At 38.1% G+C, this 24,996-nt stretch overlaps 4 protein-coding genes across 8 annotated transcripts; 2 read left to right on the top strand and 2 right to left on the bottom strand.

Moving 5' to 3' along the window:
* Positions 1 to 1,328: 1,328 nt before the first annotated feature.
* On the top strand, positions 1,329 to 1,801 carry LOC121890761 (histone H2A-like). The gene has a single exon (XM_042403299.1). The coding sequence runs from the start codon at positions 1,366 to 1,368 to the stop codon at positions 1,747 to 1,749; it is 384 nt and encodes a 127-aa protein (XP_042259233.1). The 5' UTR covers positions 1,329 to 1,365; the 3' UTR covers positions 1,750 to 1,801.
* A 1,638-nt stretch (positions 1,802 to 3,439) lies between these two features.
* Positions 3,440 to 4,140, bottom strand: LOC121890756 (histone H3). The gene has a single exon (XM_042403293.1). It carries the CDS (start codon positions 4,106 to 4,108, stop codon positions 3,698 to 3,700), a length of 411 nt encoding a protein of 136 aa, XP_042259227.1. The 5' UTR covers positions 4,109 to 4,140; the 3' UTR covers positions 3,440 to 3,697.
* A 774-nt stretch (positions 4,141 to 4,914) lies between these two features.
* LOC121891092 (histone H1-like) lies at positions 4,915 to 6,231 on the bottom strand. Its single transcript, XM_042403828.1, has one exon. It carries the CDS (start codon positions 6,229 to 6,231, stop codon positions 5,536 to 5,538), a length of 696 nt encoding a protein of 231 aa, XP_042259762.1. The 3' UTR covers positions 4,915 to 5,535.
* Positions 6,081 to 24,996, top strand: LOC121891090 (tetraspanin-8-like). 5 transcript variants are annotated; one of them, XM_042403824.1, is made up of 9 exons: positions 6,081 to 6,157; positions 9,142 to 9,245; positions 12,278 to 12,547; positions 14,040 to 14,114; positions 17,174 to 17,269; positions 18,072 to 18,185; positions 18,260 to 18,307; positions 20,375 to 20,458; positions 24,513 to 24,996. In XM_042403824.1, the coding sequence occupies exons 2-9, from the start codon at positions 9,186 to 9,188 to the stop codon at positions 24,648 to 24,650; spliced, it is 885 nt and encodes a 294-aa protein (XP_042259758.1). In that variant the 5' UTR covers positions 6,081 to 6,157; positions 9,142 to 9,185; the 3' UTR covers positions 24,651 to 24,996. The 5 variants fall into 5 exon arrangements, with proteins under 5 accessions (XP_042259758.1, XP_042259760.1, XP_042259759.1 ...); XM_042403826.1 differs by lacking the exon at positions 6,081 to 6,157 and adding an exon at positions 8,114 to 8,185; XM_042403825.1 differs by lacking the exon at positions 6,081 to 6,157 and adding an exon at positions 8,347 to 8,358.

Raw genomic sequence — 24,996 nt, 5'->3', positions numbered from 1 at the left:
CACTGACTACAGTACTGCTGTGAGTACCAGGAGTTTTTATGTGCTGCTGTGTGTTATAGAGAGCGATGGCTGATGGGATAAAGGAATTCCTCGCTCTGTTACTTTTGCAGCTGGAGGCCTGAAGACGTGGGCCTGATGGGAGGAGCTGAAGCACAAGCTGATATGTTTTACTGACCTAAGATTTTAAACATTAAAAAAATCAATGAATAGATTTTATTTCATCAATTCTTAATCCACAGTTTTTGGTGCTTTTCTCTCTGGAATAACAACACTTTTCAAAAATGATGTTAATATGAATTTCATTGATTCTCCCAGCTGACACATGAAGACCATGTTTCTCTGCTCCACAAAAAGAATAATAGTGATTCCTGCACTCTTCCAACAGGATGTCATGTCACCTTTTATTGGAACAATTTTATTTCTGATATTTTCTGACCTTACTCCACAAATACATGATAAAGTAAAACATGTTTCCTTTGAGTTAATTCACAGATGTTAACCTTCTATTTACTATCTTACTAAAATGGTCGAGCCTGTTGACACTAGTGAAACTGTCATTCACTTATTTTAGAAATGTCATCATTAAAGCTTTTGGAAGAATCATTGTGTCAAGTGGGATTAACAGTAACCATTATAAATGTCTGACAACATTATGGAAAGGACCATACAGAGAAATAAAAGTTTTTTCTTTACCTTCCACTTGATCCGGTCTTCTTGTTATTGTGTCTCACCAAGTCTCGCTCAAGGAGAAGTTTTGTCCTGAAATGTCGCGAGAGTTTAGTTGTTGCAGGAAGACAGAGAAATAATCAGTAAATATTCAGCCATGACTTTGAAAACCTTTTAGATAGCACTAAGCAACGCTTTCTGTACTCCCTACACAACCAACTCTTCCCGGCACTCCTCCCTCCAACGCTCACTCACGTTTCCACCTTTTGTCTTTCTGCAACAATTCGACACTTCTCCTTGAGCGAGAAAGTGCACAACTGTCATTTAAATCATTGTGATTTGAGTTGAATATATTTTTAATATTAAGATATTTAAACAAACAATGTATACTAGTACTTTATATTTATATGTTGATTATATAAATTGATGTTATACTGATAATCTTTGTCAAACCTAGTCATCCACAAGGAGCGTTTCTCTTCTAAACATCATTTTTTTTGTTCAGATGATTTAATGTCATGAATACTCCCATACAGCAGGTGGCGGTATCCGCCAATAAACACGAAGAAGAAGAGCTCTTTTCTGATTGGAGGATTGTAGTAACGTCTGACCAATGAGCGAGCAACGGTCGCCATATATGGCCGATTGTTCTTTGTATTTAATATTCTTTCTGTTACTTTCAAAGATTGAACTAGTACGATGTCTGGACGTGGTAAGGGTGCCGGTAAGGTCAGAGCGAAGGCTAAGACCCGCTCCTCCCGGGCCGGGCTTCAGTTTCCGGTCGGCAGAGTCCACAGGCTGCTGAGGAAGGGCAACTATGCGGAGCGTGTGGGTGCCGGAGCCCCGGTGTACCTGGCGGCGGTGCTGGAGTACCTGACCGCTGAGATCCTGGAGCTGGCCGGAAACGCTGCCCGCGACAACAAGAAGACCAGGATCATCCCCCGTCACCTGCAGCTAGCTGTCCGCAACGACGAGGAGCTCAACAAGCTGCTGGGCGGAGTGACCATCGCTCAGGGCGGCGTGCTGCCCAACATCCAGGCTGTGCTGCTGCCCAAGAAGACCGAGAAGCCCGCCAAGAAGTAAACACGGAACCGGTTCCTCAACTACACAACAACGGCTCTTTTAAGAGCCACAACCGACATCTAAAGATCATGTTCCGTTAATATCTGCTGATATTAACATAATTATACTCGCTAATATTGTAGTCGGGAGATGTAAAAGAAGCTTTAATCAAACGGAGCTACTCGTTACTGTCATCACAGATAATTCACATTCAACTCATTTATTCATAGTGTCAAACATACTACAAATGTTTTAAATGAGATTTGAGACAGTAATATTATAATTAAGAGGTCCACACTGACTGCTAAAGAACTAATATTATCTGCTGACATTCACATAATTTCCACACATTATATAAATCTCAGTAGTCTCAGACTACAGTTTAAACCACTGAACAGGAAGTAGGAGTTTTCTCATCAGAGTGACGGAGCTACAGATTTTCACTGAATTTGTTATGTCATGTTCAACTTTATTCATGCAGAACATCTTCTGAGCAGTTAAATGGTAAAAATGAGGCTCAGGACAGAACCGAAGGCAAAAGTGACACAATAACAACAAAATACAAGAACAATTCTGTCATAATGGCCCCATATTTCAGGTTTACTCATACACAACTACATGGTTACATAATAAGTATTCATCTTATTATTCACTCAACGTATTACTTCGCTCTCCATCAGTCAGCTTGTCTCTATTGCTGACATTCTCTGAATTTCTTTGTATCTGAGCACCTTTAAAGCACATTTGAACTCTGAGGAGTCGACATTCAGAAAAAGCTGATAAATCTTGAACCTCGTCGGTTTTATAGGTTATGTTGTTGCTCAGGTTTCACAGTAACATGTACAGCTTTACACATTTATACAAACAGCCTTTTCCCAACAACTATGAATATAGTTTGACACCAAGACAGGAAAGTGTTCAATCAGACTGAAGTGATTTCAAACCAATTTAATATAAAATACTAGTGTCTAATTTTCATTTTAAAAAGTTGTATTATCTTATTAAAATCCTTAAAATGACACATACTCCTTCTCCATCATTAAACATGCAAATATTTTTTATTTAAAAAAATTATAACTGTATATTATGCAGTTTGACACAGTTCTTAACTGGTGTTTTAGTGTTTCAATTATTCTTAAACCTGAGTACAGCTTGCAGGTTACTATGAATTATAGTTAGTCATCTTATAACATACAGAATTTACTATAGCTAAGATCTGTCCATCATGTGATTTTAAACTGCAGAATGTAAAACCATCTGGGACATTAGATAAGTGTTTGGACAATTAAACTTAATTTTTTTGGTCTACCTTTGATCCTGCAGGAAAATGTTTTTCATCATACTATGAACTGATTTCATATAAATTTATAAATTAGCAACTAAAATCTAATCAATAATGAACTGCAGTCACTTTAGCACAATATTACATATTTCTGAATGGATTTTTATTGTTATGACATTTACCTGTAAAATAATGACATTTAGGCTGTAAACTGAATTTAAACTTGAACATGTATACAGTTAAAGACCATGTTGCTTCTATATTATGCAGTTGTGTGTAGTGTATCATGAATAATTTCTCATCCACAGTCTACTTGGATTATTTTACCAGACTGTTAAACTTGTATAAATTTATAGTGTTGCTGTCTACATGTATCCAGACAATACATGTAAAATAGAGAGTATGAGTCTAAATAGGATCCAAATAGGATGGCTGGGTTACACTTCCTTCTCAAGATTATATATAAATATTAAGTTATTTAGTCTGCTGTATGTGTGCAGAACATCATACTGTTAAGTGTTCACATAACCATCATGGTTCTATTGATACACTTTAAGAATTCACTATAATAAAATGTGGGAGAAGATTAATTACATAAAGTAATGTGATAATAGGACGTGTTGCTCTGTCAGAGAGTTGGTGGCTCTTAAAAGAGCCGTTGTGAGTATCAGCAGGTCTGGGGGGAGTTTAAGCTCTCTCTCCGCGGATGCGGCGGGCCAGCTGGATGTCTTTGGGCATGATGGTGACCCTCTTGGCGTGGATGGCGCACAGGTTGGTGTCCTCGAACAGGCCGACCAGGTAAGCCTCGCTGGCCTCCTGCAGAGCCATGACAGCGGAGCTCTGGAAGCGCAGGTCGGTCTTGAAGTCCTGAGCGATCTCCCTCACCAGGCGCTGGAAGGGCAGCTTGCGGATCAGCAGCTCGGTGGACTTCTGGTAGCGGCGGATCTCTCTCAGAGCCACGGTACCGGGCCTGTAACGGTGGGGCTTCTTCACTCCGCCGGTGGCCGGGGCGCTCTTACGGGCGGCCTTGGTGGCCAGCTGCTTCCTGGGAGCTTTTCCTCCGGTGGATTTACGGGCGGTCTGCTTGGTTCTGGCCATTTCTCTCTCTGTGAATCTTCCGCTTCAACAGAATAAACAAGTGATGCTGCTTCACTGCGAGCTGCGGCTTTATAAGGGAGCTGCCGGAGCCACGGCGTCGCTCATTGGTCCAGACCGAGAGAAGCGCGCGCTGCAGCTCATCTACTATTGGATAAGAAATTAAAATTAAACCCGCCCCTACATCAGCTGACTAACGGCCCCGGAAGAAAGAAGAAAACAAAGAAAACACGTTTATATTTATCATTTTATCTGAATTAAACATGTTAGACACTTTAAATCATATCAATATTTAAATCATTAATACTTAAATGCAAATATATGTTTAAATATTTTCCTCACGTCTTTAAAGTCCTGATTATTATTCTGTCTTATTATTTTTTGAAATTTGAAATTAGAATTAAATTTTTATTAAATAAATACATTTTAAAATATCCTTATTTCTATATAAATACTATCACACAAATAATTTTAAGTCATTATAAATATTGTAAATTTATCAAGTCAGAGTCTGGACACATTACAGCTCTGAAAGAAAAGAAAGAAATTAAGTTTATATTTATGATTTTTCATTTTATCTGAATGAAACATGTTAGAAACTTACTGTTCTCTTGTGTTACTTTACATTATTTAATACCGGTACATTAATTCTATATCCCTTCATTTCTCCTACTGTTTTATTAAAATATATAAGATAAATGTAAGTATTAAAGCCACCTGAGTGACTGATATTGATTTAGTAGAATATGCAGTTTATTAGAAGCTGTGGTGGGTCTTAAAAGAGCCTCTGTATCAGTTGGTGGCACTAATGCAGCGTCTGGTGTCAAAAGACAAACAATATCCTCATTTGTGTCCAATATTTTCTGTTCTCTGCACTTTTCACCCTAAAGATAAGCAGCTGTATAGCACAGGTGGACAGTGAGAATTAAAATGTATTAATATGTGATATAGTTAATGCTGGTTCTCATCTTTTAGCACTCATGGTCTGTTGGCATCATTGTGTTCGTTTTAACGCTTTCATGTAGAGATGTATTGATTATTTATATGTGCTTTGGTGTGTTTTGTCTATAAATGTGCAGACAATGTTAAACACTTTAAAAAAAAACATCATTACTATTATATTCTAGTATACAGGCTAAGATCTGCAGATCTTCACGGAAGAAAACATTTGTAAATTCCTGCAAATGTATCACAAAAACAAAAATCAGAAAGTGGCAGTTAAATGCACAAAGTATCAAAAGTAAACAAGGCTTGTAGGATGTACGTTATATTACTGATAAATTCTATCGTTAAATGATCATTTACTAGATTCTAAGTGGTAGTTATTATATGAACAGTATGATGTATGAGCAGGAGATGCACTTTAGCAGATGTGGTGGCTCTTAAAAGAGCCTTTTGGTGCTTTGAGTGCTGAATGAACAACAGCTGCTTCACTTCTTGGACTTCTTGGCTGCTGCACTCTTCTTTGCCGGAGCTTTCTTGACAGGAGTCTTCTTCACTGCCTTGACCTTCTTGGCGGGGGTCTTTTTAGGAGTCTTCTTCGTGACCTTTTTGGCAGCAGCAGCTTTCTTGGCCGGTGCCTTCTTGGGGGATTTCTTAGCTGCGGGCTTCTTCGCTGCAGTCTTCTTTGCCGCTGCGGGTTTCTTGGCAGCTGCAGGTTTCTTTGCCGCTGCGGGCTTCTTGGCTTTAACTGCGACTTTCTTCTTCGCTACTTTCTTAGCCGGCTTGGTGGGTTTGGTCTCCTTGGCGAGCTTGAAGGAGCCGGACGCCCCTGTCCCTTTAGTCTGGGTCAGAGTGCCTTTAGTCACCAGCTTAGTGACTGTAGTGTTAATGCGTTTGTTAGCCTTTACGACATCGACGCCTTTGGCCGCCAGAAGCTTTTTGAGCGCCGCCACCGACAACCCTTTCCGCTCCTTAGACTCCGCCACAGCACCGATGATCAGCTTACTGAGGCTGGGTCCGTCCTTCTTGGGCCGGGGAGTGCTCTTCTTCTTCGGGGCTTTTGGTGCGGCTTTAGCCGGGGCCGCTGCTGGAGCTTCTTCTGCCATTTCTGTAAGTGTAGTCTGCTGTTTGTCTCGCGAACTGTGTTCGCAAAGAGTGCACGAGGCGGGACTTATAAAGCACATGAGAACCGTGGAGAAGCAACACACAGAACCGCTCTGCCTGCCGCCTCAAATCAGACGACACTTGTGTTTTCTCCTCCACATTTTGGGGTTAAAACACGTAGAAAACCAACGTTTTAAAACACGTTTATTATCGCAGCAGTGAGGAAACGTTCCTCCCTTCAGACTGAGCTCGTTTTTGGCGTCCAGGACTCATTCATTTAATTCTGGGAGGCTTCAAACCTCGCTGATACACCGTCACTTTGTACGGCGCGCAGCGAGTTTTCTTTACAAATCGTCTCCTAAAACGTCTCAAAGTGGTTTGTATTAAATGTGACAGTGGTGTCCCAGTAAGCAGACACATCTGAGGACACAATACACCTGAAACCAGTGCAGTGACGTGATTTATTAGTTTTTAATCAGACGGGTTTTCGGTGGAGGTAAACACACGGTTACTGTCGGTGACTCAGGGCGGTTACACAGACTCTCTCTGATGGATCCGCTGGGAAAGACTTCCAGACTCCACTAAATGTTAGATTGAACATGAACGGGACTGAAAACACACTTTTATAATAATCCTCAGATTGAAGATTGCAATAAAATAACGTGTTGACATCTGTAATACAGGAAGTTGTGATTTAAGCTTCAGCTTGAGCAGAAACACTATGGCAGCCTGTTGCCGTCATTTTACAGTCAGGCTTTCTTGTTATAGCAATATATCACATTATCTTAAGTAACAAGTAGATTAGAATAAATAAATTTTGTCTGGAGAGGACATCTCACAGCCAATGAAAGATTAATTAATTGTTCATGGGATTAATCAATGATACTATAAATAATTTTTTTTTACATTGAATGTTTATTTGTATAAGGGTAATATAGCATGAATTAACACCACATACCAGTATTTATAACCTAAACTTGCAATACCCGTAGCTACACAGGCCTTTAAAATACATAAAAAGTCTCCACTAAATGTTAGATTGAACGTGAACAGGATTGAAAACACAATTTAACAGTAAACAATCCTCTTTATAAAGATTACAATAAAGCAACATGTCTTTGTTCTGATGTACAAAGACATAACTTAGCTTCAGTGTGTCTGCAGCATGATGGGATCAGTTCCTGCCTGAAGGAAATCTGATTAATTACATTTCATTTGATATTTAAATGTGATTTAAAACATTTTCTTATTAATTCAGGCCTTTTAGCTGCACTGAGGTCACAGAGGTCATGCCCTGTGTTTGTACTGTATTTGTATTTCTTTCTCTGAAGAGCATTTTATATATTATCTATTATATATCTTGTTTCATTTTAATGTGAACTGCTATTAAGTAAATAGAACATTTAGGCTAAAACGCCATTTATGTGGCTAGTTAACAACCATTTTAGCCTGTTTAAAGTCCTGGAGGTTTTCCCATTCTGCCTATAGATGTGAATGCAGGTTAACATAAGATAATATACGAATAGTAACACATTTAACTAATCAACACTTTTATATGAGTAATGAATGACACTGTGTAAAAGGAGTCTAAAATGTGTCTTACAGCAGTGATTAATCCAGAGAAGCGTAGCACCTCTTCTAGCTCATAGTTTTGGTTTTTACCTGCTACAGTATACAGTATATTTTATATCTACTGGCTTTGTCCGCTTCATCTGACTACCAGTAAGGTAAAACAAGAGCAACAGTACAATTTAGACTTTATCCTCTACATTATGTGAAGCACTGGACTTCAATTTCAGCATGTAAACCGTTGTTACATCCATTTATCATCATGTATTTTTGTTTTTATGAAATACTAGTTGAGTAAAGTAAGTAAAGTAAACTTGGATCAGGTGTTAACATGCCAGAGTACTTCAGGAAGCATATTTGGGTTTCTCAAAACTGAGAAAAGGGCTCATCCACGTTTCTGAAGCCAGGATAACGTGCAAACTGAAGAAGGCTGTGGGATACAGCCAAAAGCTGCAGAAAAAGCTAGTAAGTGAACCTTAAATCAAGAATATTCTTTTACATGTATGTTTCCAAGTTGAAGACCATCAATCACACTCAAATTTTTCTAATGTTTCATCTTTTTTGTTGTGAATTACCGGATAATTTTATCTCTTTAGGCCTAAAAGTTTCTTTTAGTTTTTTTTTAGTTCTTTGGTGAGGTATGTTAAGGTTTTATTTGTCATGTTCACATTATACAAGATGATGGCAGTGAAATTATAGAAAAAACTGAGATAAAAATATAAACAGCAATAAAAATGCACTATTGTGCAAAACAGTGCCATATATTCAGTCAGTTTTTGAGGTTATCAGTCAGTTATGGTATTTGGTTGACTGGTTGAAGGGTCACATTTGTTTTAAGAGGTGACAACTATACGGACCAAAGGTGAGACGTGTGCTGTGGACAGTTGTACTATGTGATAGGTGATTAGTAAGTTTCTTAGCAACAAGTTGGAAATCAGCAGAGAACACGGTTCGAGACCACCCCGAAACCAATGTCCGCTTCCCGTTTCAACCGACAAAAGCAGGTGTTTTTAGCGAGACGTCAGGACATTTGCAGCCGTTTTTCTAGCGAGAAAACCGGGTGTTTTTAGTGAGACATCGGCCGTTTTTATTTTATTTTTAATTTTTATTTTAACCCAAACCTAACTAGACCTTAACCACAGCGTTGTCACACCATAAAACATCATTATTCAACGGGTAGACAGGTTAATATGCTACGTTTGTATAAATAATGATATGATACGTATTTCACGTGTTGAAACGTATATATTCAACGTTTCTGTGGTTTGCAGAAACGTTCAATGCCAACCTTTTTGTTCTAGCGATTGGTTTTAAACATTAAGAGAGTGAATCCTTCCTGAAGCTTCAATTATTTATAGGAAGTCCCGCCCATCCTCTGGCTCTCCCTGACTCCTTAATTCACTTTCACTCCCTCCCACAAGCAACAGACGACTCACACTAACATCCAGCAGCAGCAGCAAGCAGGATGATTCAGGTCAAAGACTTGATCAAGCTTCTCTTCACCAGCCTGAACATCATCTTCGTGGTGAGTAACTGAGCATAAAAGGAAAAAGAAAAAGGCTCTAATTTCCATTTTCAGTATATTATTGATACCAAAACAAAGTGCTCATAAGGAGGATGAGAAAAGTGATGATGACACATGAAAAATGTGCAGCCAGAGAACATGAGTAACATCTGCTGGTGAAATAGATGAAGTGCAGTTGTGAGTTTGCATTTCACTGGACTTGAATCTGTTTGTTGTTGACAGTAGTGGAAAGTAACTAACTAAATAACTAATTACGAATTATTATATAATATATATAAACAGTCAGAAATAGATAAAAGAGGAAATCTTGTTCAGGTTATTAAATCTTGATTACAACAAAAAAACTCCAAAGCAAGTTCATTAAATTCATAAAAACAAAGATGGTGATGTTGTCTTCTGTGAAAAAAATGAAAAGACAGTTAAATGTTGGGAAAAGTCCCGTCCGGACGGCCTGCCTACTGTGTTTTATCAGTTATTTATTGATGAAATCATAAACCTGCTCACTTCCATGTATAATGAAGGTCTGCACAGCGGCTGTATGGGGGAATCGTTTTATGAAGGAGTTTTGTGTTTACTATATAAATGAATCTAATATAGATAATTATAGACATCTTACTATTATGAATACTGATTATAAAATATTTGCCAAGATAATTATGAACAGACTTAATGATATATTAGATTAAATTACAGATAAAGAACAAACCTGTGCAATTAAAGGTCGGGTGATGTAGGATAATCTCAGTATTTTAAGAGAAATTTTACACAAACCTGATGATATAAAAGGTTTTTATATTATTGATCGACCATATTTCCAGAGATTATCTGGGCTGTGATGAAGGCAAACGGTTTTCCTGAAGGCTTTATTCAGATGGTGAGACATCACTGTCAATATAAAAAACAGTCAGAGATGGATGTTTCAACCAATCATTTAATTTTATATGAAAATATTTCTGGAGTAAAACTAAATCAAAGCAAAACAGAAGGAGTTTGGATCGGAGCTGATGGTGTAACATTAATACTGAAGTCAAAAAAGAAACGAAAATTCTCGATCTAAACAGCCGTACCAGCAGATGTAGTGAAAGAAACTGCGGGAAAAATGTATAAAAGCAAAGAATATGGAGGTTTGGTGACAGATTAAAAATTTCCTTTGTTAAAAATATTTCTGCTGCCTTCATCAGAAATGATCTCTGTGTTGATGATCTGTCAAAGTGGGGAAAAAAGAAGAGGCAGGGTGAGACATGGCCCTCATTATAAATTATGATATGGAGATTTTACAACACAATACCAACATTTACAAATAGACCGGGCTGGTTTACCCAGTAAAATGATTAAAAGGAAATAAGAGATTTTAAATATGAGGGATTAATTCATCATAAATAGTTAACTTATAATGAAGGAGCTGATATGTTATGTATGTTGTTATGTTACCACTAAAAAACGTCCAATGATCTTCTGCAATGATGATGAGACACAGGAAGTCTGAGATAAACTGAAAGCTGTTGGTGTAAATATTGATTTATGTTATAAATCTGTTATGTATCGTATTATTGATGATAAACTGACATCCAAACATACAGAACTGATACATGTAATTACAGGTTTTGTATGTTTAAAATTGTGGAAAACAAAATGTGCTATGATAAGACAACAGACTGTAATCACCAGTGACACCATAATTAAACAGAGGAGGACTACGGATAAATCTGATAAATCTCAGCACCTCCTCTGGAACATACTGGACTTATAAACTGACAGCACTTAATACAAGATTACTGGTCTTTATGCACTTTATTGCTTGATGTAATGTATTTGTAATTTTGTAATGTAAAATTCAATAAAGATCTTTTTTTCTTAAAGAAGAAAGTAACTAAGTACATTTACAAATACTGTACGTACTAAGTACAATTTTGAGTATGAACATTGAGTATTTCCATGTGATGCTACTTTCTACATTTCAGAGGGAAATATTGTACTTTCTACTCCACTACATTTATTTGACAGCTTTAGTTACTTTTCAGATGAAGATTTGACACAATGGATAATATAACAAGCTTTTAAAATACAACACATTGTTAAAGATGAAACCAGTGGTTTCCAACCTTTTTGTCTTTTGACGTCTTACAAAAAGCAGTGTGTAGTCGGGGTCACATTTCACATGTCTATGAGTTGTTAACAGCTCCACCAAATAGTGATTTTTCCCTCTAAACTTCTCACATGCTTTCATTTCAATAAATGTTCAAATGATCCAATATTTCAGCAGAAATCAAAGATTAGAGAAAAAGTCCAAAAAACTGAAAACAGATTTGTGTATCAGAACTTTGTTTTTTCTTCTTTCCTCTCCCATTAATCATCTCACCACCCCTCAGATTTATCTGCTGACCCTTTAGAGGGGCCCCGACCCCTAGGTTGGGAACCACTGGACTAAACTAGCTAACTGTATATAAAGTAGTGTAAACTAGCTCCACCTCCAGCAGCTACAACAGTAACATGCTGCTCTAACACTGATGCTTCACTAGTAATAATCTAATGATGTCATATATAATAATATATCAGTCAGAGGGACCAAACCACTACTTTTACTGCAATACTTTAACTACATCAAGCTCATAATACTTATGTACTTTTACTGCAATACTTTAACTACATCAAGCTCATAATACTTATGTACTTATGTTTTACTGTAGTGGATTTTCATGCAGGACTTTTACTTGTAATGGAGTATTTTTTTTATTATTATTGCTGTATTGGTGTTTTTACTGAAGTAAAGGATCTAAAGTAAAGAATTAAAGAATAATTTCCACGTATGAGGGCATGTATGGAAATTATTCTTTTGAGTGCACTAGTAGAAGCTGGATGTTAAAAGCATAGTGCTCTAAAAAATGACTTTCCGAGATCTTGTGTGCAGTAAAATTTAAACTTTGAAGAAGATTTGAACCGAAAAGACAATCTAAAATTAAAAAAAAAATCCACCTAAACAGGAAACTTCCTCAGATTTGGAGTCAAACTCATCCTGTCCTCCCCTGTTTCAGATCGTGGGCGCCGTCATCATCATCGTCACCCTCGTTCTGCTATCTCCGTCCTTTAATGGCTTACGTGGAGGAGATGATGTAAGGCAGACACACCCGCTAACACCAGACACACACACACACGGCGCTAACCAACCAATCGACTCTCTCATCCAGTGTGACGGTCACACAACTACCCACATCGTCCTGTACGTCATCGGCTCCGTCACCATGGTGATCGCCATCCTGGGAGCCTATGGAGGCCATAAGGAGAACCTGGTGGCTCTGACTGTGGTGAGTAGAGACACTGATCAGGTAATAGGGATGCAACTAACTAGACCTTTTTATTATTCATTTATATGATAATTAAGGGTCAGCAATTAGTTTTAACCATCGGACAGATTTTTCAGGTATTTTCGATGGAGGGCCGTTAACTAGAACCATGGAGACACATGCTCATATGTTTTTTTATGATATTATTATAATATTATGACACTGTTTAGGATTGTATCTGATGGCATGTTTTTCCAGTTAGTGAGTGAGGCCTAACAGCTTATTTTAATCATCATAAGGTGCTTATATGTGAATATGTGTTCTGTGTTGCTCTTGGAGACTAGAGATGTATTTTATTGGTTATCAACACATGATAAACAGCTTCCAGTTTCATTTATGGTTGATTGAAAGTTCTGTTGTTGTTGCCTTTGAAAAAAAAAAATGACATCAACACACCGTTTCTGTTCGATCTTTGTGAAGGACAAATCTGTTCTGGTCCAACAGGCTGAAGTTGTGAAATTAAAACAATGTTAGAATTCACACATTAAAATGTCATTTCTGGTGGTTTATTAGATGTCATTTCAGCAGTATGCACTGTTCAAACAGCACAGCGGTTGTGATATAAACTATAAAAGTAGAAACTTTTGCTTTCATCAGGGGCCCAAATATATTTGCTTGAGGGCCAGATTCAGAACACGGGCCACTGCTTGCCTACCACTGGTCTATACAATGTCAGAAAATAGTGAAAAACACCCATTTCAAGTTCCAAGTCCAAGATTACATCTTAAAATAGTCGCAACTATTCAATTTACAATGATATAAAACAGAGAAAAGCAGAATATCTTCACTTTGGAGAAGCTGGAAACGGACTGTAACATCCTGATCTGAGGCTTTTCACATTGTAGGATTCAAGAAATCCCACTAGTTCAAAATACAGCATCAAGAATTCTCACTACAACCAGTGACATTTTGACGGGGATGGCCATAGCGAACCTTAATAAAAATGTTTAAATACAGATGTTTGTGCATCATATTACTTCAACCTATGCAAAGATAAATCATAAGTTTATTACAAAACTCATGTTTGCATCCATTGTAACGTTCGTACTCGAGGCCAGGTTGTTGTTTTTGTGTTTTATAATACAGCGTTAAACTAAAGGTGCCGTGCTGATCACCAACAACAACTACAGTAAGCAGTAACATGCAGCTGTCACTCTATTCACAGCTTCCCATCACCGTCTCTGGGAAGCTAGTAGTAACAGCAGTAATTCTGTTCAGGATAAGCTTCACATTTTCTAAGAGCCGTTTCTCTGTAGTGGAGTAAATACGTTGTGTATGTTGTTACTTTCACTCTGCTACAGGTTGTTTTTTACTTTTTTACTGCACACTGGAGAAGTTTCTGTCCTGCATTCAATTGTTTTTATTTACTTATTACTTTTATTGAAGATAAAATATATTATTAAAAACAACATTAATATTGGTGTAGAGCTTTATCTTCCGTGTTCCTCTGCAGTATCAGATGTGTATGGTCATTGGAGGTCTGCTGGTGCTCCGAGCTGGAGTCTCTGCTGCCGTCATCCATCCAAAGGTACAGTAAACCCCCCCAAAACAAAAGTCTAGTGACTAAAGACAGCTCTGGTTGAGACGTTCCTCCCAGTTGCCTTTGTCATCGCCGTCTGAGCATTGACATTTTTTCTCCTTCACTTCCTCGCTGTCATTTTTAGTGGTTGCTGAAAGAGGCGATATTATAGTTAAATGTTCTGCAAAATTTATTTGGAACAGAGGTAAAGGTGTACATGACTGAGTTTTCCCATCACATTCCAGTTTTTGATATTTAGAGCCAGAAGAAGGACTCAACAAAATAAAACAAAACAGAAATCTGTGGTACTTAACTCCATAGAAATAAAACTCTACAGAAAAAATGTATATCTTTAAACACTTTATTCAATCAATCAATCAAGTTTATTTGTCACATGTAATCATGAGGTACAATCCTGTCAGTTCCTTCAATTTGTGCGTTAAAAAGAGCTTAAATAGAATAGAAATAGTAATAAATATATGTGTGTATGTTTGGAGGGAAAACAACAAAAGCAAGACTCTTCTTCTTCAAGCCATCTTCTCATTTCTTACTTGATGTACCATTAACCTCGGGGGCCAGAGGTTCCTGGTGCACGGCCCCCAGAGGAGTCTTTACCACTGCCTCAGTCAGCTTCCTGGAGGAGACAGACTGTGATGATGGGCCTATCTGACCTGCTCATCTTCATCTTGACCTTGACGCTTGAAAAAAAACATTTGTTCATGACTCCTTTTTCTTCTTCTTCTTGTTTTTGCAGCAGGGTGAGAGACTTCTCGAATCACCGCCACAGAGAACTTCACTTCACGGACTTTAATGGTCTCTTCGTGGTCACGGGCCTCTTCGACTGGCTGTAACTTTTTGAGATTTAGCTCCTCCTTAAGCTCCTCTACCTGTTTCTCCAGCACCTGACTGAGCGTCCAGTTTGGAGGCCAGCTCAGCCGTTGCCTTCTCTTCCTGGAGGAGCTTCTTTCTCTCCTACACCTCCTGCTTCAGGGATTTGTTTTCAGCCTTTAGCTTCTCCACCAGCTTTAGGTCCCTGGTGAGTCTCTATCATCTGCACTCTGACATCCTCCAGCTCTTTCCTGAGGTTGTCTGCCTGCAGCTGTTCCTCAGATCTTTGCAGCTCTGTCATGTGCTCTTCTTTGTGTTTCTCAGCATTATTTGACTCCTCAGGGAGCTCAGCTGGAGGCGCTCTAGAGTTCACAATCATACTTTTGATGTCCTCCCTGAGCCTCTGAACCTGGCAGTCGCTGCTCCTGCTGCAGGTTCTTCTCCATCTCACGCAGTCTGCGCCTGCTGACACCGCTGTTATGCTCCACCATCATCTGCATTTCATTTTCCTGGCCAAGATGGCAGTAAGTCATCTGCAGGCTCTTTTTAAGATTGGCCTGGGACTGGAGCTCCTCTTGGACATCCTCCACCTCTCGAACTCCATCTCTCATCTCCTCGCTCCTCTTTGCCAGAGCTTCCATCTCCACATCACATTCCTCCACCATCAGGGCCCAGTTATCAGGACCAGATGGTGCTTTAGTTTCAGGCAGATCTTTATTTTCCTCCATTACTGGCGTTGATACAATCAGTTGCTCGGTTGAAATCTGTTTTCAGTGCTTGCTGAAGTGTGAAGCTTTCCATTATCGATTAATCTGATGATTATTTCCTCACTTAATTGATTAGTCGTTTGGTCTATAAAATGTCAGAAAATGGTTTAAAAAAAGTGTCGATCACTGTTTCCCAAAGCTCAAGATACGTCCTAAAACGTCTTGTTTTGTCCCGACTAACAGACGATGTTCAGTTTACTGTCATTAAGGACTAAAGAAACCAGAAAATATTCACATTTAAGAAGGTGGAACCAGAGAATTTGGACATTTTTTCTTCAAAAGTGACTCAAAACGATTAATTGATTATCAAAATAGTTGGCGATTAATTTGATAGCTGGCAACTAATCGATTAATCGACTAATCGTTGCAGCTTTTTCATCACTTTGACCACAGAGAATCATTAAAATCAAACACTGTGTCCCAATTCCAAACTAACTAATTGTACACAGTACATCCTACATATTAATGTACATATAATAGTGTTTTTTGCAGTTAGTATACAATAAATCAACATACTTCGTCATGTGTGAAGGCAAACTGTGACTTCAAAAAGCCACCACAGATAAACCTCCTGCACTCAGCGTACACTCTTTACACACGTTGAGTCAGTTTTAAATCAAATTCTGTTGATAGATTGAACTGTTATGTTTATATTTAAAATCAACAGTGTTTTCATTCATTCAGCCAAACACGAGCTTTGCTGTCAGTTTCTTCCTCCCAGTATCGTCCAAGAAGCGTCCCATCATGCATTGCAAACACTGATTGATGTAGTGAAAGAAAAAATTGTGTTATTGAACAGATGTATTAACACTAAAAACATATTTCACGAAATGAAATGAAGCTTCGTCGCTCGTCATACGTCCCTCTCTCCCCCACACTTCCTGCTTATATTTCTACTTCCACTATCAAAATAAAAGCTAGAATTCCCTCCACAAAAAACAAAACAACAAAACATATATTGTGTTTTTAAGGTTTATAATCTAACTTTCCCCCTGAGGTAACAGAATGTGTGCTGTATAGGACAGCACCAAGTTGTTGTCAAAATTAACACAACAAGCGACGTTTCAAAAGACACATATTCATAAACATAAACATTTGACAGCAAAATGTTCATTATAAAAAATATTTTTTGTTTTCTGAGGTGTTCCTGGAGCTGTTTCACCACAATCTACTGTACTTTTAATTAGCATGTCAACTAACAACTATGGTCGTTATCGATTAATCGATTAGTTGCTTTATCTATAAGACTGAAGAGGTGCCTGTTTAGATCTCAAGCATCTCCAAAATGTTTTTTTTCCTATTGTATCGTGGACGGAACTTCTCACTGATAAGTATGTGCTACTTGTTCTCATTTATTTTACTCTTTTTATTTCCTATTTACTCCCATAACTCTGAAATGACATCAAGGTTTAACCCTTTCTTGTACAAAACCAATAAAAACTTAATCTGTTTAATTTGTGTGTGTGTTTCTAGCCGAAGAGTGTGATGGAGGACAGGTGGCGCTCACTTCTACCACTGGATCAGGCTTCAGACAACATCAAGGTCCAGGTTGAAGCACTGCAGACATCAGTAAGATAAACACATTAAAGGAATTCTTCAGCGTTTCCCCAAATATGGTTATCTGTCTTCTTCCTCAGAGGAAGATGAGAATCTCATGTTTGTGCGTGAAAGGACTTGTTTATAATGTTTCAAGAGTGTCTTAAACCAACAGTCAGGAGCCCAAATGAGCAGTGAAACCTGTTTTTCTTGCTGTAATCATTCCTCCTGTTCATACTGACCATTAGAAAATCCACAGTCCTCCTTCTGTGCAAAAATGTATTTAAAAGTTTATCTGAAGCTAATATGAAGCTTCAGCGTCCAAATGAGTCAAATCAAGTAGATATCTTTCAACGTTACAGTCTTTTTAGTGCCAAAGTTCCTCTTTTTGTTACTATACTTCCACCTGCAGCTCAACAGGGAAACACTGTCCGAGGAAACACAAAGAGAGAATTTGATGCTAAAAAGACTGTAAATGTGTCAGATATCCACTTGATATGACTAACTCAGACTGATGAAGCTGAATAGAAGCTTCACAGAGACTTTTAAATGACTGTGTGGACACACTGTGGATTTTGGCCTCCATCACTTCCATTGAAAGCACATTTGAAGGATCTTTTAATATCCAGTATGAACAGGAGGAATGATTACAGCGAGGAAAACCTCTTCCACTGTTCATATGGACACCTGACTGCTGGTTTAAGACAGAGGTGAAAAGTTGTGAGCTCGTCCTTTAAGGCTCTGAGAAGAGATGAACCATCAGTGTTTTGTTTATTGTGGTGTGATGAACGCTGCAGCCTGCAGGGAGCGCTAACACTTCTTCTCTTGTGTTTAGCTGCACTGCTGCGGTCTGTTCAGCCATGAGGACTGGGGGCAGAACATCCCCGACTCCTGTCTGTGCAACCAGGAGGAGCAGATGGAGGGAAAGTGTCAGACAATCAGCTACAGAGTGAGCATTAACACACACATACACATTATATTACTATTGATTGGTGTTAAAAGCTGATTTTTGTCTCTTTCCAGAACTTCCTGTTGAATCTTTTCTGGCAGAAGAAGTCTGTCTTCACACAGGTCAGTGGAACTAAAGCAGCATTAAAAAACTGAAAATCTTTCGTTTTAATTGTCATGTTTGTGATATTTCACACCTGTGATGTCATCAAAATGTTTGGGAAACAGTATATAGACGGCTGGCAACAGAAATTAATTCCTGTTGAAACAACTCTATACATGAGAATCCATACAAAATATACATTTGTAATAAACAGTATATGTCACGCAATACAAATATACAATACACAGAGAGATTTTAAGTCAGACAGATAAAAATAAAACAATGGATTTAAAGAAAAAGGTTTAAAAATGATACTGAATAAATAAAAAGAAAAAAATCAAATCAAAAGTAAAAAGTAAATAAATAGAAAGGTGTGGATGTCTGTAACCGGTCTGTATTCTGTTCCTATAATCAAGTAGAATTGATTAAAAGAGTAAACGGGTAATTAGTAGTGAAGTAATTCACAGTTTTCAATATGGTTACATCAACTTGGTTTTTTTTAATGCAAGATGAATAATTAGAATATTTATGTGACCATAGTATGATAATAGATACGTTCAACAAGTAATATTTGAAGATTACCTTTTAACATTTTCAGCTTTGAAAAGGCTGAAAGAGATTTTATTTTAAATCACTAAGAAAACTATAGGATATGTCCTATTTTCTGTATTTTTTCTTCTTGTCAATGAATCTCATGTTTGGATCCAAACTGACGATGAACTGATCTACTAACAAGTATTGTGTTTGTATCCAAAGCCTGATATATCCGATTCCTCCGTTGTTGTTCAAAAACTATTAAAAACACGTCAGTGAGTCACACCGCTGCGCTGGGTCACATGTTCCTCCATCATGAAGAGTTTGGTCACGTTAGTTTGTTCAGAAACTAATAACAGCGTCATGTTTTCAGTCTCCGGAGAGTAGTTCTGTGTGAGGCAGACGCCGCTGAGCTCGTCTCTGCTCAGATGTTCATAAAGTCTTTGTGTAACCTGTAATTTATTAAGGTTAAATATGTTTTTATTTGTGCATTTTATTTAGACATTTTAAATGTATTTTTCTACTACTTCTTATAAACTTGAATTACTCAGGCAGAGTCTTTAAACCGGTTTACTAAAGGTAGTTTATAACCACAGGCTTTGAAATGACAGCTGATCATTTCACAAGATTGAAATCTTATTGACCCTCATTTCAGTCGGTGATTCGTAATTTCTCTCACAAGCACGACCATTTTTAAACTGCCTGTTTTGTTCCGTAAAGCGGCTATAATCAGTATTTTTCATACTAATACTGTATGATCTGTCAGTGTGTAATGTGTCGGCCAGTAGTGATGAACCTATCAGCTCCTCTCGGCTTTAAGGAGCTTTATAGTGAGTTTTAGCTCATTGTTTATCTGTCCTGCTGCAACTTTACTGCTGTTAAAGTGGCCAAACAGCAAACAGACACAGTTAACTGTAGACCAGCTGGTGAACATCACTTTAAACTGGACTGCAGGACTTTTGTCTCCCCCTTCTGGCAGTGAGAGTAAAGGGGGGCCCTGACACAAACATCCAGCTCTCATCACACCCCGAATGACAGACACACTGAGAGGTTTTGAAGGTCCACCAGCCCACCACTGGCTGTAACCTACTGTTGTGGCTGTAAAAGGATGGATTCATTGTTTTGAGCGTCATACAACCCCTGCACAATGATTTGAATTTGATCCATTCAGTCTGATAACATTTGGAAAGTCTGGAAGAGCCACACGATTAACGGCCAGCACAGGAGCCCGACATGAGATTTAAAAACTCTGTATACTGTGAAATACAGAGAGATTTATCTGGTGGTGATTGGCTTAATCAGCGTTGTGTGAACTCGTTTGGCTTGAATGTAATGGACGTTCGTTTACATGTAAAAGTTCTGCGGTTTTAGAGAGATCCACCAGACCTCGTTGACCTGATGGATCATAATAAAAAACACAGTTTACTGATGATTTATTGATGGTAAGATGATAAACTCGTCACCTAAAAAGGGATCTGACATGACAGAGATTCTTCAACAGTCAACAGTTCCTAAATCAAACTAACAAATGTTTCTCGTCTTCTTGTCACCAGACCTGCTTCCCGCTCATCATGGACTCTGTTACAACAAACACTGATGTCACGCTGGGCGTCGATGCCACTCTGTTCGTACTGGCGGTGAGTTGACTATAATTTGGTCTTTGTAACTAAAAATATTACTGTCAAAGTCATTTAAAGCATCTTTTAGTCATTTTTCATATCCCAACAAAGAGACTGAGAAGATGTCTGCTGCACTAGAATAACACCATCAACAAGCAGCACTAGTGAACATTTCAGTCTCTGCAATATTTGTTATGGGAGGTTTAATTAATGACTTTAAACCTACCAGATGTTATTTTTGGGCTTAAAATACAGTCCAGTAAGTAATTGGACATTTTTTTGTTCTTCAGGCTCTGACATTTAATTAGAAATAAAATAATGGATACTACATTAAAGTAGAGCTTCACAGGTCCGAAAAAATTGGACCCAGTCTGAAATGGATCTATGGAAAACCTACCCGGATAGACCCGAACACAGAGAGCTGCTTGATGCACTATCAATTAATTTGATTAATTAACAAGCAGTGTTAATGCTCTGGGAATAAATGTAAAATCATAGAAACTAAAATAATTTGTTTATTTGCCTCAAAGACAAACGTATATAAACTAGTAGTTTCCACCAGTTAATGTGTTCATATGTGAATACTTGTTAATCATTTAACCTGTTATGATGACCGGGTTTAATGGTTGTTTAAGGACGTGCAGACACACCTGTATTATACACCCTGTTGACCCACCTTTTCGGTTATAAAGTTTTTGCAACTGGAACTTTTGGACTATTTATGATCTGACCGGTCACCACAGAGGAAGCCTGTGATTTCCTGCAACCCAAGTGCATGAGGGAAGCAACTATCTGCCACTTTCTTTCTTCTAACTGTTCTCCTGTCTTCACTCAGCGTGTAGTTACGCAACACACTTCCAATAAAGCAGCAGTTCGCCTTTGGAGTTTATAATAGGGGAAAAATGTGAAAACAGCGTTGAACAAATCCAATAATATAAATCAGAAAAAGATGAGATACAATAAAAGAAGAGTGAGAATAAAGGTGTTTGTAAGTAGTTAATATAGTAGACAGATTAAAAGGAAGAAGAGTAAAATATATGACAGTTAGCCCAACAGTAAAAAATGACTCAGAGGGTTTTATTAGCAGCTTGTTAGCAGCTCAGTTAGCTTGTATGCTGCTAGCTTGGAAAGCATCCATGAGGTAAAGAGAATCTACAGATGATGCAGCAACAAGAACATTTAGAGGGAGAATAAAAGATGGCTGTAAATGTTTGAATGAAATGTTGGATGTTAGCATGTGAGTTAAACTAACTGCTATAAAACTGTGTCAGCGTGAGTCGCTACGAACACAGAACACCAAACTGAGACTATGTTCTGGCTGAAGAATAGTGACATCACAAACCCAACAAATTACCTTCAATCACGGCGTTTATATCAAACGGCCGCCGCTGCAGAGCTGAGCGGCTCACTGTTCACTTGTTTGTTCAAAGCTTATTAATATTAAATGCATTGCGTATCCAAATTGCACCAATAGAGTATCTTCCTCCACAATAAATCACCTGCTAAGTGCTTGATGGTTGTTTATTTGTGCTTCAGAACCGTGAAACAATCAGAAAATAACGTTTTCTGTCATTCACAGACTTTCTCTCTCTTAGAGAAAACTTTCCAGCCTTTCTCTCTGTCGCTCTCTCTTCTCTTTCTCTTGTCTTTTTTTAAAAAATGATTCAGGGAACCCACAACAAAGCCGAACTTTTAACAAACGAAGAGAGATGTCGTCCCCTCGTCTCTCTCATGGCACGGTTGTACAGGTCTGACCGGTGACAGAGCAGAGCAGCTGATCGCTTGTTTATTCAGAGTTCAAGTTTATTAATATCAATCATGCCACATGTCCAAATTACACCAAATTCAACACAGCAGTCCCTTTTGTTCCCCAGCAATACCCCCGCCAAGTGTGGAGTCAATCGGATGGACGGTTCAAGAGATACAAGAAGGACGAACAGACACACAGACAGAGATTCCTTCCTTTAGTTGATAAATAACTGAAAGTCTTATTCCACCTCCTGTATCAATAATCAAACCTTCTGTAGCCAACTGGGCGATAGATCAACAAAGCATAAATCTTGCGGGTGAGGGCTTCAGTTCTCTTGTCAGAAACTGTGTAATCATCTTTGTCGACTATTTGCATAAAACAGGAAGAAACAGCCGATGTGACCGTTGGATTTATGTCCTTGTTCTCTTTTTCCTCATGTTGACAAAGAACACCTCTATTACTCTCTTTACTTTACAGTTTATGTTCTCCTCTCACCTCAAAACACACTGTTTTCTCCCGCTGTGATTAATGTGACGTACCACATGATCAGAGCTGACACTGCGTACACTCAGGTGGACATACTGACATTCAGACCTGCAGCAGTAAAAGCAGGTGGAAAATAACTTAGTACAGACAAGTACATTTACTTAAGTACTGTACTTGTGTACAATTTTGAGCTGCTTTATACTTCCACTCCACTACATTTCAGGGGGAAATATTGTACTTTCTACTCCGCTACATTTATTTAACAGCTTTAGTTACTTTTCAAGGCAAGGCAGGTTTATTTGTATAGCACATTTCAACAACAAGGCAATTCAAAGTGCTTTACATAGAGCATAAAAGGCATTAAAACAGAATATAAAAGCAACACAAGTAAAAAGACAAATAAAAACAATTAAAAAGTGTTAAATTAGGAAATAAAAAAGCTAAAAGCTAAAAGGGAATAAGACAGATAAAACAAGAGAATAAAAGTGCAACAGTGCAGTTTAAAATATTAACCCTTAATGTGGTTTAATAAAAGGCAAACAGAAAAGTCTTCAGCTGCGATTTAAAAGAACTGAGAGTCGCAGCAGATCTGCAGTTTTCTGGGAGTTTGTTCCAGATATGTGGAGCATAAAAACTGAGAGCTGCTTCTCCATGTTTAGTTTTGACTCTGTGGACAGAAAGCAGACCTGATCCAGACGACCTGAGAGGTCTGGATGGTTCATAACATCAGAGATGTATTTTGACCCTAAAACCATTCAGTGCTTTATGAACCAACAGCACTATCTTAAAGTCAATTCTTTGACAGACAGAAGGCCAGTGTAAAGATCTGAGAACTGGAGTGATATGATCCACTTTCTTGGACTTAGTGAGGACTCGAGGAGCAGCGTCTGAATCAGCTGCAGCTGTCTGATCGATTTATGAGTTGTTAACAGCTCCACCAAATAGTGATTTTTCCCTCTAAACTTCTCACATGCTTTCATTTCAATAAATGTTCAAATGATCCAATATTTCAGCAAAAATCAAAGATTAGAGAAAAAGTCCAAAAACTGAAAACAGATTTGTGTATCAGAACTTTGTTTTTTCTTCTTTCCTCTCCCATTAATCATCTCACCACCCCTCAGATTTATCTGCTGACCCTTTAGAGGAGCCCGACCCCTAGGTTGGGAACCACTGGACTAAACTAGCTAACTGTATATAAAGTAGTGTAAACTAGCTCCACCTCCAGCAGCTACAACAGTAACATGCTGCTCTAACACTGATGCTTCACTATTAATAATCTAATGATGTCATATATAATAATATATCAGTCAGAGGGACCAAACCACTACTTTTACTGCAATACTTTAACTACATCAAGCTCATAATACTTATGTACTTTTACTGCAATACTTTAACTACATCAAGCTCATAATACTTATGTACTTTTACTGCAATACTTTAACTACATCAAGCTCATAATACTTATGTACTTTTACTGCAATACTTTAACTACATCAAGCTCATAATACTTATGTACTTTTACTGCAATACTTTAACTACATCAAGCTCATAATACTTATGTACTTTTACTGCAATACTTTAACTACATCAAGCTCATAATACTTATGTACTTTTACTGCAATACTTTAACTACATCAAGCTCATAATACTTTTACTGTAGGAGGATTTTTCATGCAGGACTTTTACTTGTAATTGAGTGTTTTTACATTGCCTTATTGGTACTTTTACTTCAGTAAAGGATCTGAGTACTTCTTCCATCATGGTGTGATGATATGATGTTGACAAGAAAAAATGTCAGTGTGTTTCTCTAAATTAACTCAGTCTGTTCCTCTGTAGCTGCTGGGCTTAGTTCTGTCTTCACTGGTGATCTACCAGATATTCAACACCGCCAACAGGTCGAACACGCTGTCAGTGCCAGTGATGTTCACCAACCAACCACCTGACTACCAGCAGCTGTACAACATAACGGAGTAGGAGGCACTGCTGTCAACAAAAACCCAGGATGCAAAAAGCTTCAAAATATTCTTCTGCTTTTCTTTCAGTGGTGCTTTGGCGAACAGGTTTTGAGAACAGGTTGGGAAAGCGAAGTGAAGCATGACATCACAGGGCAATAATTGCTTGTCAGGGTCGACATCATGGTGATTTCCATCATATAAAGAGCAAGGTACATTTGAGAAACGAAGGGCCTCATGCAAGAAGCACTTATACAAACATTTGTTCTTAAGTGGCATTTAAAAGGGATATAACATGCTTTTTTGTGATTTTCTGCTATTTTTATATTGATCTGATGTCAGATGTTAAACAGGGTGAAAACTTGAGG

The sequence above is a fragment of the Thunnus maccoyii genome, chromosome 23 (genome assembly GCF_910596095.1).
Source record: "Thunnus maccoyii chromosome 23, fThuMac1.1, whole genome shotgun sequence".
Taxonomy (NCBI): Eukaryota; Metazoa; Chordata; class Actinopteri; order Scombriformes; family Scombridae; genus Thunnus; species Thunnus maccoyii.
This window is presented reverse-complemented; position numbering and strand designations above follow the sequence as displayed.

What these genes read in the sequence shown, in the direction of transcription:
- LOC121890761 (XM_042403299.1), top strand. Translation starts at nt 1,366, where the DNA reads ATGTCTGGACGTGGTAAGGGTGCCGGTAAGGTCAGAGCGAAGGCTAAG.
- LOC121890756 (XM_042403293.1), bottom strand. Translation starts at nt 4,108, where the DNA reads ATGGCCAGAACCAAGCAGACCGCCCGTAAATCCACCGGAGGAAAAGCT.
- LOC121891092 (XM_042403828.1), bottom strand. Translation starts at nt 6,231, where the DNA reads ATGTGCTTTATAAGTCCCGCCTCGTGCACTCTTTGCGAACACAGTTCG.
- LOC121891090 (XM_042403824.1), top strand. Translation starts at nt 9,186, where the DNA reads ATGATTCAGGTCAAAGACTTGATCAAGCTTCTCTTCACCAGCCTGAAC. An exon ending in ACCTGGTGGCTCTGACTGTG is followed by an intron (nt 12,548 to 14,039) that starts GTGAGTAGAGAC and finishes GTTCCTCTGCAG; the next exon opens with TATCAGATGTGTATGGTCAT. An exon ending in GTCAGACAATCAGCTACAGA is followed by an intron (nt 18,186 to 18,259) that starts GTGAGCATTAAC and finishes GTCTCTTTCCAG; the next exon opens with AACTTCCTGTTGAATCTTTT.